The sequence below is a fragment of the Phyllobates terribilis genome, unplaced genomic scaffold, assembly GCF_046119375.1.
Source record: "Phyllobates terribilis strain yellow unplaced genomic scaffold, ASM4611937v1 Scaffold_14__1_contigs__length_39327217, whole genome shotgun sequence".
In the NCBI taxonomy this organism is placed as follows: domain Eukaryota; kingdom Metazoa; phylum Chordata; class Amphibia; order Anura; family Dendrobatidae; genus Phyllobates; species Phyllobates terribilis.
The window spans coordinates 20149878-20170390 of record NW_027362774.1 but is presented as its reverse complement, the minus strand read 5'-3'; the positions used below and the strand labels follow the sequence as shown (position 1 = coordinate 20170390).

The 20513-nt window shown below is 44.6% G+C and overlaps 1 protein-coding gene across 3 annotated transcripts in view; it reads right to left on the bottom strand.

Moving 5' to 3' along the window:
- The window catches only part of GSE1 (Gse1 coiled-coil protein), a 417601-nt gene that overhangs the window by 15397 nt on the left and 381691 nt on the right, over window positions 1–20513 (bottom strand). For 2 of the 3 annotated variants that reach the window (XM_073659736.1, XM_073659738.1), the window contains 8 exons: window positions 3909–4087; window positions 3444–3641; window positions 3184–3366; window positions 2656–2972; window positions 2225–2552; window positions 1546–2144; window positions 406–518; window positions 37–304 (listed from right to left, as the gene is read on the bottom strand). In XM_073659736.1, coding sequence (XP_073515837.1) covers window positions 37–304; window positions 406–518; window positions 1546–2144; window positions 2225–2552; window positions 2656–2972; window positions 3184–3366; window positions 3444–3641; window positions 3909–4087 — 2185 coding nt within the window. The remainder of the gene's footprint in view (window positions 1–36; window positions 305–405; window positions 519–1545; window positions 2145–2224; window positions 2553–2655; window positions 2973–3183; window positions 3367–3443; window positions 3642–3908; window positions 4088–20513) is intronic. The other variant, XM_073659737.1, reaches the window with a different exon arrangement.

Genomic DNA, 20513 nt, shown 5'->3' with positions numbered 1-20513 from the left:
AAGCTCCAGACGCTCCCTGGCCAGACGCGCGCTCACCTCTCCTCTGCTCCACGCTCACATGTGATAGATCAAAGAACGTCAGGAACTTTTTCTTCTCTTCCAGATTGGGACTGTTGTTCAGCTCATCCGGACTGAACCTTGTAGACAGTGGGGAGCGTGGCGACGGCGTCTGTCTTTTGCTTTGGATCGGAGGCGATGGACTCCTCTCCCGCAACATTCGCCTTCTCTTCCGCCTCTTCTGTTGCAGGATCCGCTCCTTTTCTTGTTGGGTTGCGAGTCCGAAGATCTGAAGAAACTCCAGTTTCTGTAGGTAGATAAATGGGAAAAAATAATGCAAGTTGTGACTAACGTGAGTCATCAACCTCAGAGAATGGAATATAAGCTGCAAAGGTAGCCGCTGCTCACCTCAGACGACGTATCCAGCTTCAGCGGCGGCTGCTGAGCGACTCGCCGGAGATGTGCCCTCACCTCCTCCTCATCACTCTCATCATAAGAATCATCAAGATCATAATAATAGCCTGAGAAGAGGAACAAGCCGTTCACTACATGTAGGAGGGGGAGCACTGGAAAATTTGTGTAGGATATCTGAGCACAATAACACGTTGTGCATTGCATGGCAGGAAGGTATTTCTAGAGAGTCACTACACCGAGACGTGGATGTGAGGAGAGTAACTGAGCGTGTGTGACCTCCAGCCCTCGGCTCGCTAGGTGGCGGTGACTGAGCGTGAGTGTCCTGCAGCCCTCGGCTCGCTAGGTGGAGGTGACTGAGCGTGTGTGTCCTCCAGCCCTCGGCTCGCTAGGTGGCGGTGACTGAGCGTGTGTGTCCTGCAGCCCTCGGCTCGCTAGGTGGCGGTGACTGAGCGTGTGTGTCCTCCAGCCCTCGGCTCACTAGGTGGGGGTGACTGAGCGTGTGTGTCCTCCCAGCCCTCGGCTCAGTAGGTGATTGAGCGTGTGTGTCATCCTGCCCTCGGCTCACTACTTACAGGTGAAGGAGCATGTGTGTCCTCCAGCCCTCGGCTCGCTAGGTGGAGGTGACTGAGCGTGTGTGTCCTCCAGCCCTCGGCTCACTAGGTGGAGGTGACTGAGCGTGTGTATACTCCAGCCCTTGGCTTGCTAGGTGGAAGTGACTGAGCGTGTGTGTCCTCCAGCCCTCGGCTCACTAGTTGGAGGTGAGACAACCTGTCTAACTACAGCAAATAAAGCAGTAACGCAAGCCAAGACCTTACAGCTAGCACACGTGTGCACGCAATAATGCCCGCTGCTGCACTTCTGCGTTCTGTCTGCATTTGCATTGAACTCCCAGCACCTGCTCATTTATTGCACGAGGTGCTGATAAATTTTGCTTTTTGCATAATAAACTGGAAACAAATCTTAATTATCTTAGAAAAACAATGGAGTGTTCAGTATATTTAACAAAGGCTGCTATATTTGTCTAGTCCATTGTCTATACAGGGCACTCACTGATTATTTGTTGACACTGTCCTCGAGGAGATGTTTGCAGCAGTCTGTATTCTGAATACTGACTGCGGACGGACGGCAGCTTACCTTTCTCTCTGGCTTCTTTCCGCCTCCTCTCTTCAAGATCCAGCTTACTGACCAGCCTGCGATGCTGCTGCAGAAACTCATCGTACATGTACATGGGGTCGCGAGTTCTTGTAGGGGGATTCCTGTGTGACAAGCACGGCCGGTGTAGGAGCGTGGTCTCTGCCGTCTGGCTCGCCTGCTGGAGGGAACTTCTCTGCTGGTTTAGGAAGGACTGAGTCGACTTTTCAAGTTCAGCTAGAAAAGGGGCATGCGAATACCCAGAGTGCTCCAGAGAGGATTCCCGGATGGGCTGGTACTTATCCGACTGTTCTTTTCTCCGGGGAAGTTCTTCCTCCTCCTTCTCAAAGCTGTACGGACGCTCCACCTTGATAGTGGGTAACGTCTGTCGGCTATGCTCATAAATAGTGGAAGTGTGGTTAAGGATAGAGGCCGGTTCCTGGCTACGACGTGACTCTGACGGGGTGTCCATGAGCGACACGGGGTTCCAAAGTGAGGTGGGGACAGAATGCTGCTGGGGTTTGGGTGAAATAAGGGGTGGCGGACCTCCGAAATGCTGCAGTGGCTCCCGAATGGTTCCCTCGTGACGAGTGGGCAGGACCCTAAACGGTGAAGATAAATAAAATTGTACAAAACTAATAAAAATCATGCATCCGTACGACACACTTCACCGATGACTGACCTGAGGTTTTCTGGTCTCGCCTCTGCCTCCGGGGGTCCGATGGGACGCCCACTAGCATCCAGCTGCTGTTCCAGCACTTGCTGTCGAAATTCCGATACCTGGTACTGCCGATCTTCCTTCTCCTGCCGGAGACGCCTTTGCCGGGCTAACCATTTCTCCTCTTCCTGCGTCCTCTGAGCCAAGAGAGCAGCTGCTGCGGCGCTGCTTGTCGGAGGGAACACAGTATGGCTGGAGATCAGGCTGGGCACAGAATGGTGGGTGGTAGGCGGTTGATGCATTTGGTGTTGGACTGGCTTTGGAGTCTGTACAGATGTTTCTTTCTGCTTTTCTGTAAGGACAGACAAACATAAGATGATATCTAAGTGGCGGACGGACAGGCCTGCGGTATGTCGTTCTATGTCTCACTCCAGACAAGGCACAGTAGCACTCACCTGGTCGGGCCGGTGCAGCCGGCTCCGTAGGCTTCACCCGTTCTTCTTGGTGTATTCGGAGGGGGTGCACCTCTGTTTCTGCTAGATACTGGCTCTCGAGGCTCTTCAGGAGGCTGGCCTCCTTCTCTCGGGTGCGTTCTCTTTGCCGCTCGAGTTCCCGCTCCCGTTCTCTCTCCTTCTCTCTTTCCATCTCTTTCTTTTCCCGTTCTCTCTCTCTCTCGCGTTCTTTCTCCCGCTCACGGTCAGCTTCCCTCTCTTTTTCTCGCTCACGCTCTCTTTCCCTTTCGCGCTGCCTCAACTCTTCATCCATTTGGAGTCTATAGATGCAAAAATCCCAATGAGCGGAGGGGTGATTTAATAGCAACCACATGTACAGACTGTAATACTCTACGCCATATCGGTGTCAGCCATCAGTATGTCTGCTCCAACAGATTCATTACAGCTAAAAATGAGAGCTGGGATACGGGAAACCTATCTGCACACCTCCCCTATATATATATATACCTCCCGTATATATATCCCGTTTACCTCTCAGCTGTGAGGCGCTCAGATTGCAGCGCAGACAGCGAGGAATGAGCAAGATCTGCAGGGTATCGGACTCCGGACAAGTGCAGGTGCATGGCTGAAGGGTGAAGAGGAGGCAGCGATCCCGGACTATGGAGGGGGTAGAACGGGGACCTCAGTGCAGATAAACAGTAGGAATCGTCCATCCTGCAAGGACACAACAAGGAGGTCAACACTGCTCATTATCTGGAAGCCGCTCCGCACCCACCGGGAAACATGCTGACCTGAACGCCGGGTGAGTGAAGGTGTGGTGCGCCAGGTAGCTGTTGTGATAATACGCTGCCGCCGCGGTGGGGTCCAGTCCGATGTGGGGCAGCGAGGACATGCGGAGGTCCTCGGCCGTGGGGTATGGACGGAAGCTTCGTAAATATTCCTCAGTAACTGCACTCGGAGGGACCACATGATGGACAGGCCGCTGCAGGCTGGAACAGAAGCAGAAACCATTGCAAAAGTCACCTACAAAACAAGCCCTTCAGGCGAGCTGATCATTTACAGGAGGACTTGTGCACGGCATGGCATGCCACCTCCAGGTGCATCATAAGCGAGCAGGGTTGGTAAATGCGCCACACAGATAACTTGCCGCAAATGACAGCCTCAGGAGCCCCAGGTTTGAGACCCCTGGATTACAGCAATAATCCCTTAAAAAAATAATAAGCCATGCTGCCTAGTATCTGCAATCAGTCACTCACTTTAAGGGTTGGAAGCGGGAGTCCTGCACAACAGAACTTGGCGGGATGGCAAAGGCATATGCGCTCCCCAGCAGGTGTGAGGGTACCGCGGGGGTGCCAGTCTTCTCAGGGGGCAGCTGTGATTCTGCAAGCAGCCGCTCTCTGCTGATACTGTTTGCCCGAGAGGAGTTGTCAGGCTGCTGTAGAGAAGAGAAAACGTGTTAGTTACACCAAAGAGAAGGTCCAAAATGCTGCAAATCCCACGTAATCTGACGTCTCAGCGAAGGATGATAGCACTGCACTTACTGAATTTATTATATATAGAATGTAAAAAGATAAAATGCAGAAATTCTCTTCAAAACCTGAAGGGGACATAGAGGTCACATGAAAAAATCACGGATTATATTATACTCCAGAGCTGAACTCACTATTCTGCTGGTGCAGTCACTGTGTACATACATTACATTACTGATCCTGAGTTACATCCTGTATTATACTCCAGAGCTGCACTCACTATTCTGCTGGTGCGGTCACTGTGTACATACATTACATTACTGATCCCGAGTTACATCCTGTATTATACTCCAGAGCTGCACTCACTCTTCTGCTGGTGCAGTCACTATGTACATACATTACATTACTGATCCTGAGTTACATCCTGTATTATACTCCAGAGCTGCACTCACTATTCTGCTGGTGCAGTCACTGTGCACATACATTACATTACTGATCCTGAGTTACATCCTGTATTATACTCCAGAGCTGCACTCACTATTCTGCTGGTGCAGTCACTGTGTACATACATTACATTACTGATCCCGAGTTACATCCTGTATTATACTCCAGAGCTGCACTCACTCTTCTGCTGGTGCAGTCACTATGTACATACATTACATTACTGATCCTGAGTTACATCCTGTATTATACTCCAGAGCTGCACTCACTATTCTGCTGGTGCAGTCACTGTGCACATACATTACATTACTGATCCTGAGTTACATCCTGTATTATACTCCAGAGCTGCACTCACTATTCTGCTGGTGCAGTCACTGTGTACATACATTACATTACTGATCCCGAGTTACATCCTGTATTATACTCCAGAGCTGCACTCACTCTTCTGCTGGTGCAGTCACTATGTACATACATTACATTACTGATCCTGAGTTACATCCTGTATTATACTCCAGAGCTGCACTCACTATTCTGCTGGTGCAGTCACTGTGCACATACATTACATTACTGATCCTGAGTTACATCCTGTATTATACTCCAGAGCTGCACTCACTATTCTGCTGGTGCAGTCACTGTGTACATACATCACATTACTGATCCTGAGTTACCTCCTGTATTATACCCCAGAGCTGCGCTCACTATTCTGCTGGTGCAGTCACTGTGTACATACATTACATTACTGATCCTGAGTTACATCCTGTATTATACTCCAGAGCTGCACTCACTATTCTGCTGGTGCAGTCACTGTGTACATACATTACATTACTGATCCTGAGTTACCTCTTGTATTATACTCCAGAGCTGCACTCACTATTCTGCTGGTGCAGTCACTGTGTACATACATTACATTACTGAACCCGAGTTACATCCTGTATTATACTCCAGAGCTGCACTCACTATTCTGCTGGTGCAGTCACTGTGTACATACATTACTGATCCTGAGTTACCTCCTGTATTATACTCCAGAGCTGCACTCACTATTCTGCTGGTGCAGTCACTGTGTACATACATTACATTACTGATCCGGAGTTACCTCCTGTATTATACCCCAGAGCTGCACTCACTATTCTGCTGGTGCAGTCACTGTGTACATACATTACATTACTGATCCTGAGTTACATCCTGTATTATACCCCAGAGCTGAACTCACTATTGTGCTGGTGCAGTCACTGTGTACATACATTACATTACTGATCCTGAGTTACATCCTGTATTATACCCCAGAGCTGAACTCACTATTGTGCTGGTGCAGTCACTGTGTACATACATTACATTACTGATCCTGAGTTACCTCCTGTATTATACTCCAGAGCTGCACTCACTATTCTGCTGGTGCAGTCACTGTGTACATACATTAAATTACTGATCCTGAGTTACATCCTGTATTATACCCCAGAGCTGCACTCACTATTCTGCTGGTGGAGTCACTTTGTACATACATTACATTACTGATCCTGAGTTACATCCTGTATTGGACTCCAGAGCTGCACTCACGATTCTGCTGGTGCAGTCACTGTGTACATACATTACATTACTGATCCTGAGTTACCTCCTGTATTATACTCCAGAGCTGCACTCACTATTCTGCTGGTGCAGTCACTGTGTACATACATTACATTACTGATCCTGAGTTACCTCCTGTATTATACTCCAGAGCTGCACTCACTATTCTGCTGGTGCAGTCACTGTGTACATACATTACATTACTGATCCTGAGTTACATCCTGTATTATACTCCAGAGCTGCACTCACTATTCTGCTGATGCAGTCACTGTGTACATACATTACATTACTGATCCTGAGTTACCTCCTGTATTATACTCCAGAGCTGCACTCACTATTCTGCTGGTGCAGTCACAGTGTACATACATTACATTACTGATCCTGAGTTACCTCCTGTATTATACTCCAGAGCTGCACTCACTATTCTGCTGGTGCAGTCACTGTGTACATACATTACATTATTGATCCCGAGTTACCTCCTGTATTATACTCCAGAGCTGCACTCACTATTCTGCTGGTGGAGTCACTGTGTACATACATTACATTACTGATCATGAGTTACATCCTATATTATACCCAGAGCTGAACTCACTATTGTACTGGTGCAGTCACTGTGCACATACATTACATTACTGATCCTGAGTTACCTCCTGTATTATACTCCAGAGCTGCACTCACTATTCTGCTGGTGCAGTCACTGTGTACATACATTACATTACTGATCCGGAGTTACATCCTGTATTATACCCCAGAGCTGCACTCACTATTGTGCTGGTGCAGTCACTGTGTACATACATTACATTACTGATCCTGAGTTACATCCTGTATTATACCCCAGAGCTGAACTCACTATTGTGCTGGTGCAGTCACTGTGTACATACATTACATTACTGATCCTGAGTTACATCCTGTATTATACCCCAGAGCTGCACTCACTATTCTGCTGGTGCAGTCACTGTGTACATACATTAAATTACTGATCCTGAGTTACATCCTGTATTATACCCCAGAGCTGCACTCACTATTCTGCTGGTGGAGTCACTTTCTACATACATTACATTACTGATCCTGAGTTACATCCTGTATTGGACTCCAGAGCTGCACTCACTATTCTGCTGGTGCAGTCACTGTGTACATACATTACATTACTGATCCTGAGTTACCTCCTGTATTATACTCCAGAGCTGCACTCACTATTCTGCTGGTGGAGTCACTGTGTACATACATTACATTACTGATCCTGAGTTACCTCCTGTATTATACTCCAGAGCTGCACTCACTATTCTGCTGGTGCAGTCACTGTGTACATACATTACATTACTGATCCTGAGTTACATCCTGTATTATACTCCAGAGCTGCACTCACTATTCTGCTGATGCAGTCACTGTGTACATACATTACATTACTGATCCTGAGTTACCTCCTGTATTATACTCCAGAGCTGCACTCACTATTCTGCTGGTGCAGTCACTGTGTACATACATTACATTACTGATCCTGAGTTACCTCCTGTATTATACTCCAGAGCTGCACTCACTATTCTGCTGGTGCAGTCACAGTGTACATACATTACATTACTGATCCTGAGTTACATCCTGTATTATACTCCAGAGCTGCACTCACTATTCTGCTGGTGCAGTCACTGTGTACATACATTACATTATTGATCCTGAGTTACCTCCTGTATTATACTCCAGAGCTGCACTCACTATTCTGCTGGTGGAGTCACTGTGTACATACATTACATTACTGATCCTGAGTTACATCCTGTATTATACTCCAGAGCTGCACTCACTATTCTGCTGGTGCAGTCACTGTGTACATACATTACATTACTGATCCTGAGTTACATCCTGTATTATACTCCAGAGCTGCACTCACTATTCTGCTGGTGCAGTCACTATGTACATACATTACATTACTGATCCTGAGTTACATCCTGTATTATACTCCAGAGCTGCACTCACTATTCTGCTGGTGCAGTCACTGTGCACATACATTACATTACTGATCCTGAGTTACATCCTGTATTATACCCCAGAGCTGCACTCACTATTCTGCTGGTGGAGTCACTGTGTACATACATTACATTACTGATCCTGAGTTACATCCTGTATTATACCCCAGAGCTGCACTCACTATTCTGCTGGTAGAGTCACTGTGTACATACATTACATTACTGATCCTGAGTTACCTCCTGTATTATACTCCAGAGCTGCACTCACTATTCTGCTGGTGCAGTCACTGTGTACATACATTACATTACTGATCCTGAGTTACATCCTGTATTATACTCCAGAGCTGCACTCACTATTCTGCTGGTGCAGTCACTGTGTACATACATTACATTACTTATCCTGTACTGATCCTGAGTTACCTCCTGTATTATACTCCAGAGCAGCATTCACTATTCTGCTGGAGCAGTCACTGTGTACATACATTACATTACTGATCCTGAGTTACCTCCAGTATTATACTCCAGAGCTGCACTCACTATTCTGCTGGTGCAGTCACTGTGTATATACATTACATTACTGATCCGGAGTTACCTCCTGTATTATACTCCAGAGCTGCACTCACTATTCTGCTGGTGCAGTCACTGTGTACATAGATTACATTACTGATCCTGAGTTACATCCTGTATTATACTCCAGAGCTGCGCTCACTATTCTGCTGGTGCAGTCACTGTGTACATACATTACATTACTGATCCTGAGTTACCTCCTGTATTATACTCCAGAGCTGCACTCACTATTCTGCTGGTGCAGTCACTGTGTACATACATTACATTACTGATCCTGAGTTACATCCTGTATTATACCCCAGAGCTGCACTCACTATTCTGCTGGTGCAGTCACTATGTACATACATTTCATTACTGATCCTGAGTTACATCCTCTATTATACTCCAGAGCTGCACTCACTATTCTGCTGGTGCAGTTACTGTGTACATACATTACATTACTGATCCTGAGTTACATCCTGAATTATACTCCAGAGCTGCACTCACTATTCTGCTGGTGCAGTCACTATGTACATACATTACATTACTGATCCTGAGTTACATCCTGTATTATACTCCAGAGCAGCACTCACTATTCTGCTGGTGCAGTCACTGTGTATATACATTACTAATCCTGAGTTACCTCCTGTATTATACTCCAGAGCTGCACTCACTATTCTGCTGGTGCAGTCACTGTGAACATACATTACATTACTGATTATGAGTTACCTCCTGTATTATACTCCAGAGCTGCACTCACTATTCTGCTGGTGCAGTCACTGTGTACATACATTACATTACTGATCCTGAGTTACCTCCTGTATTATACTCCAGAGCTGCACTCACTATTCTGCTGGTGCAGTCACTGTGTACATACATTACAGTACTGATCCTGAGTTACCTCCTGTATTATACTCCAGAGCTGCACTCACTATTCTGCTGGTGCAGTCACTGTGTACATACATTACAGTACTGATCCTGAGTTACATCCTGTATTATACTCCAGAGCTGCACTCACTATTCTGCTGGTGCAGTCACTGTGCACATACATTACATTACTGATCCTGAGTTACATCCTGTATTATACCCCAGAGCTGCACTCACTATTCTGCTGGTGGAGTCACTGTGTACATACATTACATTACTGATCCTGAGTTACATCCTGTATTATACCCCAGAGCTGCACTCACTATTCTGCTGGTAGAGTCACTGTGTACATACATTACATTACTGATCCTGAGTTACCTCCTGTATTATACTCCAGAGCTGCACTCACTATTCTACTGGTGCAGTCACTGTGTACATACATTACATTACTGATCCTGAGTTACATCCTGTATTATACTCCAGAGCTGCACTCACTATTCTGCTGGTGCAGTCACTGTGTACATACATTACATTACTTATCCTGTACTGATCCTGAGTTACCTCCTGTATTATACTCCAGAGCAGCATTCACTATTCTGCTGGAGCAGTCACTGTGTACATACATTACATTACTGATCCTGAGTTACCTCCTGTATTATACTCCAGAGCTGCACTCACTATTCTGCTGGTGCAGTCACTGTGTACATACATTACATTACTGATCCTGTACTGATCCTGAGTTACCTCCAGTATTATACTCCAGAGCTGCACTCACTATTCTGCTGGTGCAGTCACTGTGTATATACATTACATTACTGATCCGGAGTTACCTCCTGTATTATACTCCAGAGCTGCACTCACTATTCTGCTGGTGCAGTCACTGTGTACATAGATTACATTACTGATCCTGAGTTACATCCTGTATTATACTCCAGAGCTGCGCTCACTATTCTGCTGGTGCAGTCACTGTGTACATACATTACTGATCCTGAGTTACCTCCTGTATTATACTCCAGAGCTGCACTCACTATTCTGCTGGTGCAGTCACTGTGTACATACATTACATTACTGATCCTGAGTTACATCCTGTATTATACCCCAGAGCTGCACTCACTATTCTGCTGGTGCAGTCACTATGTACATACATTTCATTACTGATCCTGAGTTACATCCTCTATTATACTCCAGAGCTGCACTCACTATTCTGCTGGTGCAGTTACTGTGTACATACATTACATTACTGATCCTGAGTTACATCCTGTATTATACTCCAGAGCTGCACTCACTATTCTGCTGGTGCAGTCACTATGTACATACATTACATTACTGATCCTGAGTTACATCCTGTATTATACTCCAGAGCAGCACTCACTATTCTGCTGGTGCAGTCACTGTGTATATACATTACTAATCCTGAGTTACCTCCTGTATTATACTCCAGAGCTGCACTCACTATTCTGCTGGTGCAGTCACTGTGAACATACATTACATTACTGATTATGAGTTACCTCCTGTATTATACTCCAGAGCTGCACTCACTATTCTGCTGGTGCAGTCACTGTGTACATACATTACATTACTGATCCTGAGTTACCTCCTGTATTATACTCCAGAGCTGCACTCACTATTCTGCTGGTGCAGTCACTGTGTACATACATTACATTACTGATCCTGAGTTACATCCTGTATTATACTCCAGAGCTGCACTCACTATTCTGCTGGTGCAGTCACTGTGTACATACATTACATTACTGATCCTGAGTTACCTCTTGTATTATACTCCAGAGCTGCACTCACTATTCTGCTGGTGCAGTCACTGTGTACATACATTACATTACTGATCCCGAGTTACATCCTGTATTATACTCCAGAGCTGCACTCACTATTCTGCTGGTGCAGTCACTGTGTACATACATTACTGATCCTGAGTTACCTCCTGTATTATACTCCAGAGCTGCACTCACTATTCTGCTGGTGCAGTCACTGTGTACATACATTACATTACTGATCCGGAGTTACCTCCTGTATTATACCCCAGAGCTGCACTCACTATTCTGCTGGTGCAGTCACTGTGTACATACATTACATTACTGATCCTGAGTTACATCCTGTATTATACCCCAGAGCTGAACTCACTATTGTGCTGGTGCAGTCACTGTGTACATACATTACATTACTGATCCTGAGTTACATCCTGTATTATACCCCAGAGCTGAACTCACTATTGTGCTGGTGCAGTCACTGTGTACATACATTACATTACTGATCCTGAGTTACCTCCTGTATTATACTCCAGAGCTGCACTCACTATTCTGCTGGTGCAGTCACTGTGTACATACATTAAATTACTGATCCTGAGTTACATCCTGTATTATACCCCAGAGCTGCACTCACTATTCTGCTGGTGGAGTCACTTTGTACATACATTACATTACTGATCCTGAGTTACATCCTGTATTGGACTCCAGAGCTGCACTCACGATTCTGCTGGTGCAGTCACTGTGTACATACATTACATTACTGATCCTGAGTTACCTCCTGTATTATACTCCAGAGCTGCACTCACTATTCTGCTGGTGCAGTCACTGTGTACATACATTACATTACTGATCCTGAGTTACCTCCTGTATTATACTCCAGAGCTGCACTCACTATTCTGCTGGTGCAGTCACTGTGTACATACATTACATTACTGATCCTGAGTTACATCCTGTATTATACTCCAGAGCTGCACTCACTATTCTGCTGATGCAGTCACTGTGTACATACATTACATTACTGATCCTGAGTTACCTCCTGTATTATACTCCAGAGCTGCACTCACTATTCTGCTGGTGCAGTCACAGTGTACATACATTACATTACTGATCCTGAGTTACCTCCTGTATTATACTCCAGAGCTGCACTCACTATTCTGCTGGTGCAGTCACTGTGTACATACATTACATTATTGATCCCGAGTTACCTCCTGTATTATACTCCAGAGCTGCACTCACTATTCTGCTGGTGGAGTCACTGTGTACATACATTACATTACTGATCATGAGTTACATCCTATATTATACCCAGAGCTGAACTCACTATTGTACTGGTGCAGTCACTGTGCACATACATTACATTACTGATCCTGAGTTACATCCTGTATTATACTCCAGAGCTGCACTCACTATTCTGCTGGTGCAGTCACTGTGTACATACATTACTGATCCTGAGTTACCTCCTGTATTATACTCCAGAGCTGCACTCACTATTCTGCTGGTGCAGTCACTGTGTACATACATTACATTACTGATCCGGAGTTACATCCTGTATTATACCCCAGAGCTGCACTCCCTATTGTGCTGGTGCAGTCACTGTGTACATACATTACATTACTGATCCTGAGTTACATCCTGTATTATACCCCAGAGCTGAACTCACTATTGTGCTGGTGCAGTCACTGTGTACATACATTACATTACTGATCCTGAGTTACATCCTGTATTATACCCCAGAGCTGCACTCACTATTCTGCTGGTGCAGTCACTGTGTACATACATTAAATTACTGATCCTGAGTTACATCCTGTATTATACCCCAGAGCTGCACTCACTATTCTGCTGGTGGAGTCACTTTCTACATACATTACATTACTGATCCTGAGTTACATCCTGTATTGGACTCCAGAGCTGCACTCACTATTCTGCTGGTGCAGTCACTGTGTACATACATTACATTACTGATCCTGAGTTACCTCCTGTATTATACTCCAGAGCTGCACTCACTATTCTGCTGGTGGAGTCACTGTGTACATACATTACATTACTGATCCTGAGTTACCTCCTGTATTATACTCCAGAGCTGCACTCACTATTCTGCTGGTGCAGTCACTGTGTACATACATTACATTACTGATCCTGAGTTACATCCTGTATTATACTCCAGAGCTGCACTCACTATTCTGCTGATGCAGTCACTGTGTACATACATTACATTACTGATCCTGAGTTACCTCCTGTATTATACTCCAGAGCTGCACTCACTATTCTGCTGGTGCAGTCACTGTGTACATACATTACATTACTGATCCTGAGTTACCTCCTGTATTATACTCCAGAGCTGCACTCACTATTCTGCTGGTGCAGTCACAGTGTACATACATTACATTACTGATCCTGAGTTACATCCTGTATTATACTCCAGAGCTGCACTCACTATTCTGCTGGTGCAGTCACTGTGTACATACATTACATTATTGATCCTGAGTTACCTCCTGTATTATACTCCAGAGCTGCACTCACTATTCTGCTGGTGGAGTCACTGTGTACATACATTACATTACTGATCCTGAGTTACATCCTGTATTATACTCCAGAGCTGCACTCACTATTCTGCTGGTGCAGTCACTGTGTACATACATTACATTACTGATCCTGAGTTACATCCTGTATTATACTCCAGAGCTGCACTCACTATTCTGCTGGTGCAGTCACTATGTACATACATTACATTACTGATCCTGAGTTACCTCCTGTATTATACTCCAGAGCAGCATTCACTATTCTGCTGGTGCAGTCACTGTGTACATACATTACAATACTGATCCTGAGTTACCTCCTGTATTATACTCCAGAGCTGCACTCACTATTCTGCTGGTGCAGTCACTGTGTACATACATTACATTACTGATCCTGTACTGATCCTGAGTTACCTCCAGTATTATACTCCAGAGCTGCACTCACTATTCTGCTGGTGCAGTCACTGTGTATATACATTACATTACTGATCCGGAGTTACCTCCTGTATTATACTCCAGAGCTGCACTCACTATTCTGCTGGTGCAGTCACTGTGTACATAGATTACATTACTGATCCTGAGTTACATCCTGTATTATACTCCAGAGCTGCGCTCACTATTCTGCTGGTGCAGTCACTGTGTACATACATTACATTACTGATCCTGAGTTACCTCCTGTATTATACTCCAGAGCTGCACTCACTATTCTGCTGGTGCAGTCACTGTGTACATACATTACATTACTGATCCTGAGTTACATCCTGTATTATACCCCAGAGCTGCACTCACTATTCTGCTGGTGCAGTCTCTATGTACATACATTTCATTACTGATCCTGAGTTACATCCTCTATTATACTCCAGAGCTGCACTCACTATTCTGCTGGTGCAGTTACTGTGTACATACATTACATTACTGATCCTGAGTTACATCCTGTATTATACTCCAGAGCTGCACTCACTATTCTGCTGGTGCAGTCACTATGTACATACATTACATTACTGATCCTGAGTTACATCCTGTATTATACTCCAGAGCAGCACTCACTATTCTGCTGGTGCAGTCACTGTGTATATACATTACTAATCCTGAGTTACCTCCTGTATTATACTCCAGAGCTGCACTCACTATTCTGCTGGTGCAGTCACTGTGAACATACATGACATTACTGATTATGAGTTACCTCCTGTATTATACTCCAGAGCTGCACTCACTATTCTGCTGGTGCAGTCACTGTGTACATACATTACATTACTGATCCTGAGTTACCTCCTGTATTATACTCCAGAGCTGCACTCACTATTCTGCTGGTGCAGTCACTGTGTACATACATTACAGTACTGATCCTGAGTTACCTCCTGTATTATACTTCAGAGCTGCACTCACTATTCTGCTGGTGCAGTCACTGTGTACATACATTACAGTACTGATCCTGAGTTACATCCTGTATTATACTCCAGAGCTGCACTCACTATTCTGCTGGTGCAGTCACTGTGCACATACATTACATTACTGATCCTGAGTTACATCCTGTATTATACCCCAGAGCTGCACTCACTATTCTGCTGGTGGAGTCACTGTGTACATACATTACATTACTGATCCTGAGTTACATCCTGTATTATACCCCAGAGCTGCACTCACTATTCTGCTGGTAGAGTCACTGTGTACATACATTACATTACTGATCCTGAGTTACCTCCTGTATTATACTCCAGAGCTGCACTCACTATTCTGCTGGTGCAGTCACTGTGTACATACATTACATTACTGATCCTGAGTTACATCCTGTATTATACTCCAGAGCTGCACTCACTATTCTGCTGGTGCAGTCACTGTGTACATACATTACATTACTTATCCTGTACTGATCCTGAGTTACCTCCTGTATTATACTCCAGAGCAGCATTCACTATTCTGCTGGAGCAGTCACTGTGTACATACATTACATTACTGATCCTGAGTTACCTCCTGTATTATACTCCAGAGCTGCACTCACTATTCTGCTGGTGCAGTCACTGTGTACATACATTACATTACTGATCCTGTACTGATCCTGAGTTACCTCCAGTATTATACTCCAGAGCTGCACTCACTATTCTGCTGGTGCAGTCACTGTTTATATACATTACATTACTGATCCGGAGTTACCTCCTGTATTATACTCCAGAGCTGCACTCACTATTCTGCTGGTGCAGTCACTGTGTACATAGATTACATTACTGATCCTGAGTTACATCCTGTATTATACTCCAGAGCTGCGCTCACTATTCTGCTGGTGCAGTCACTGTGTACATACATTACATTACTGATCCTGAGTTACCTCCTGTATTATACTCCAGAGCTGCACTCACTATTCTGCTGGTGCAGTCACTGTGTACATACATTACATTACTGATCCTGAGTTACATCCTGTATTATACCCCAGAGCTGCACTCACTATTCTGCTGGTGCAGTCACTATGTACATACATTTCATTACTGATCCTGAGTTACATCCTCTATTATACTCCAGAGCTGCACTCACTATTCTGCTGGTGCAGTTACTGTGTACATACATTACATTACTGATCCTGAGTTACATCCTGTATTATACTCCAGAGCTGCACTCACTATTCTGCTGGTGCAGTCACTATGTACATACATTACATTACTGATCCTGAGTTACATCCTCTATTATACTCCAGAGCTGCACTCACTATTCTGCTGGTGCAGTCACTATGTACATACATTACATTACTGATCCGGAGTTACCTCCTGTATTATACTCCAGAGCTGCACTCACTATTCTGCTGGTGCAGTCACTGTGAACATACATTACATTACTGATTATGAGTTACCTCCTGTATTATACTCCAGAGCTGCACTCACTATTCTGCTGGTGCAGTCACTGTGTACATACATTACATTACTGATCCTGAGTTACCTCCTGTATTATACTCCAGAGCTGCACTCACTATTCTGCTGGTGCAGTCACTGTGTACATACATTACAGTACTGATCCTGAGTTACCTCCTGTATTATACTCCAGAGCTGCACTCACTATTCTGCTGGTGCAGTCACTGTGTACATACATTACAGTACTGATCCTGAGTTACCTCCTGTATTATACTCCAGAGCTGCACTCACTATTCTGCTGGTGCAGTCACTGTGTATATACATTACATTACTGATCTTGAGTTACCTCCTGTATTATACTCCAGAGCTGCATTCACTATTCTGCTGGTGCAGTCACTGTGTACATACATTACATTACTGATCCAGTACTGATCCTGAGTTACCTCCTGTATTATACTCCAGAGCTGCACTCACTATTCTGCTGGTGCAGTCACTGTGTACATACATTACATTACTGATCCTGAGTTACCTCCTGTATTATACTCCAGAGCTGCATTCACTATTCTGCTGGTGCAGTCACTGCGTATATACATTACATTACTGATCCGGAGTTACCTCCTGTATTATACTCCAGAGCTGCACTCACTATTCTGCTGGTGCAGTCACTGTGTACATACATTACATTACTGATCCTTAGTTACCTCTTGTATTATACTCCAGAGCTGCACTCACTATTCTGCTGGTGCAGTCACTGTGTACATACATTACATTACTGATCCAGTACTGATCCTGAGTTACCTCCTGTATTATACTCCAGAGCTGCACTCACTATTCTGCTGGTGCAGTCACTGTGTACATACATTACATTACTGATCCGGAGTTACCTCCTGTATTATACTCCAGAGCTGCAATCACTATTCTGCTGGTGCAGTCACTGTGTACATACATTACATTACTGATCCAGTACTGATCCTGAGTTACCTCCTATATTATACTCCAGAGCTGCACTCACTATTCTGCTGGTGCAGTCACTGTGTATATACATTACATTACTGATCCTGAGTTACCTCCTGTATTATACTCCAGAGCTGCGCTCACTATTCTGCTGGTGCAGTCACTATGTACATACATTACATTACTGATCCTGAGTTACCTCCTGTATTATACTCCAGAGCTGCACTCACTATTCTGCTGGTGCAGTCACTGTGTACATACATTACTGATCCTGAGTTACCTCCTGTATTATACTCCAGAGCTGCACTCACTATTCTGCTGGTGCAGTCACTGTGTACATACATTACATTACTGATCCTGAGTTACCTCCTGTATTATACTCCAGAGCTGCACTCACTATTCTGCTGGTGCAGTCACTGTGTACATACATTACATTACTGATCCTGAGTTACATCCTGTATTGTACTCCAGAGCTGCACTCACTATTCTGCTGGTGGAGTCACTGTGTACATACATTACATTACTGATCCTGAGTTACATCCTGTATTATACTCCAGAGCTGCACTCACTATTCTGCTGGTGCAGTCACTGTGTACATACATTACATTACTGATAATGAGAAACATCCTGTATTATACTCCAGAGCTGCACTCACTATTCTGCTGGTGCAGTCACTGTGTACATACATTACATTACTGATCATGAGTTACATCCTGTATTATACTCCAGAGCTGCACTCACTATTCTGCTGGTGCAGTCACTGTGTACATACATTACATTACTGATCCTGAGTTACATCCTGTATTATACTCCAGAGCTGCACTCTCTATTCTGCCGGTGCAGTCACTGTGTACATACATTACATTACTGATCCTGAGTTACATCCTGTATTATACTCCAGAGCTGCAATCACTATTCTGCTGGTGCAGTCACTGTGTACATACATTACATTACTGATCCTGAGATACATCCAGTATTATACTCCAGAGCTGCACTCACTATTCTGCTTGTGCAGTCACTGTGTACATACATTACATTACTGATCCTGAGTTACATCCTGTATTATACCCCAGAGCTGCACTCACTATTCTGCTGGTGCAGTCACTGTGTACATACATTACATTACTGATCCTGAGTTACATCCTGTATTATACCCCAGAGCTGCACTCACTATTCTGCTGGTGCAGTCACTGTGTACATACATTACATTACTGATCATGAGTTACCTCCAGTATTATACTCCAGAGCTGCACTCACTATTCTGCTGGTGCAGTCACTGTGTATATACATTACATTACTGATCCTTAGTTACCTCCTGTATTATACTCCAGAGCTGCACTCACTATTCTGCTGGTGCAGTCACTGTGTACATACATTACATTACTTATCCTGTACTGATCCTGAGTTACCTCCTGTATTATACTCCAGAGCTGCATTCACTATTCTGCTGGTGCAGTCACTGTGTATATACATTACATTACTGATCCTGAGTTACCTCCTGTATTATACTCCAGAGCTGCACTCACTATTCTGCTGGTGCAGTCACTGTGTACATACATTACATTACTGATCCTTAGTTACCTCCTGTATTATACTCCAGAGCTGCACTCACTATTCTGCTGGTGCAGTCACTGTGTACATACATTACATTACTGATCCAGTACTGATCCTGAGTTACCTCCTGTATTATACTCCAGAGCTGCACTCACTATTCTGCTGGTGCAGTCACTGTGTACATACATTACATTACTTATCCTGTACTGATCCTGAGTTACCTCCTGTATTATACCCCAGAGCTGCACTCACTATTCTGCTGGTGCAGTCACTGTGCACATACATTACATTACTGATCCTGAGTTACCTCCTGTATTATACCCCAGAGCTGCACTCACTATTCTGCTGGTGCAGTCACTGTGCACATACATTACATTACTGATCCTGAGTTACATCCTGTATTATACTCCAGAGCTGCGCTCACTATTCTGCTGGTGCAGTCACTGTGTACATACATTACATTACTGATCCTGAGTTACATCCTGTATTATACTCCAGAGCTGCGCTCACTATTCTGCTGGTGCAGTCACTGTGTACATACATTACATTACTGATCCTGAGTTACATCCTGTATTATACTCCAGAGCTGCACTCACTATTCTGCTGGTGCAGTCACTGTGTACATACATTACATTACTGATCCTGAGTTACCTCTTGTATTATACTCCAGAGCTGCACTCACTATTCTGCTGGTGCAGTCACTGTGTACATACATTATATTACTGATCCCGAGTTACATCCTGTATTATACTCCAGAGCTGCACTCACTATTCTGCTGGTGCAGTCACTGTGTACATACATTACATTACTGATCCCGAGTTACATCCTGTATTATACTCCAGAGCTGCACTCACTATTCTGCTGGTGCAGTCACTGTGTACATACATTACATTACTGATCATGAGTTACATCCTATATTATACCCCAGAGCTGAACTCACTATTGTACTGGTGCAGTCACTGTGCACATACATTACATTACTGATCCTGAGTTACATCCTGTATTATACTCCAGAGCTGCACTCACTATTCTGCTGGTGCAGTCACTGTGTACATACATTACTGATCCTGAGTTACCTCCTGTATTATACTCCAGAGCTGCACTCACTATTCTGCTGGTGCAGTCACTGTGTACATACATTACATTACTGATCCTGAGTTACATCCTGTATTATACCCCAGAGCTGAACTCACTATTGTGCTGGTGCAGTCACTGTGTACATACATTACATTACTGATCCTGAGTTACCTCCTGTATTATACTCCAGAGCTGCACTCACTATTCTGCTGGTGCAGTCACAGTGTACATACATTACATTACTGATCCTGAGTTACATCCTGTATTATACTCCAGAGCTGCACTCACTATTCTGCTGGTGCAGTCACTGTGTACATAC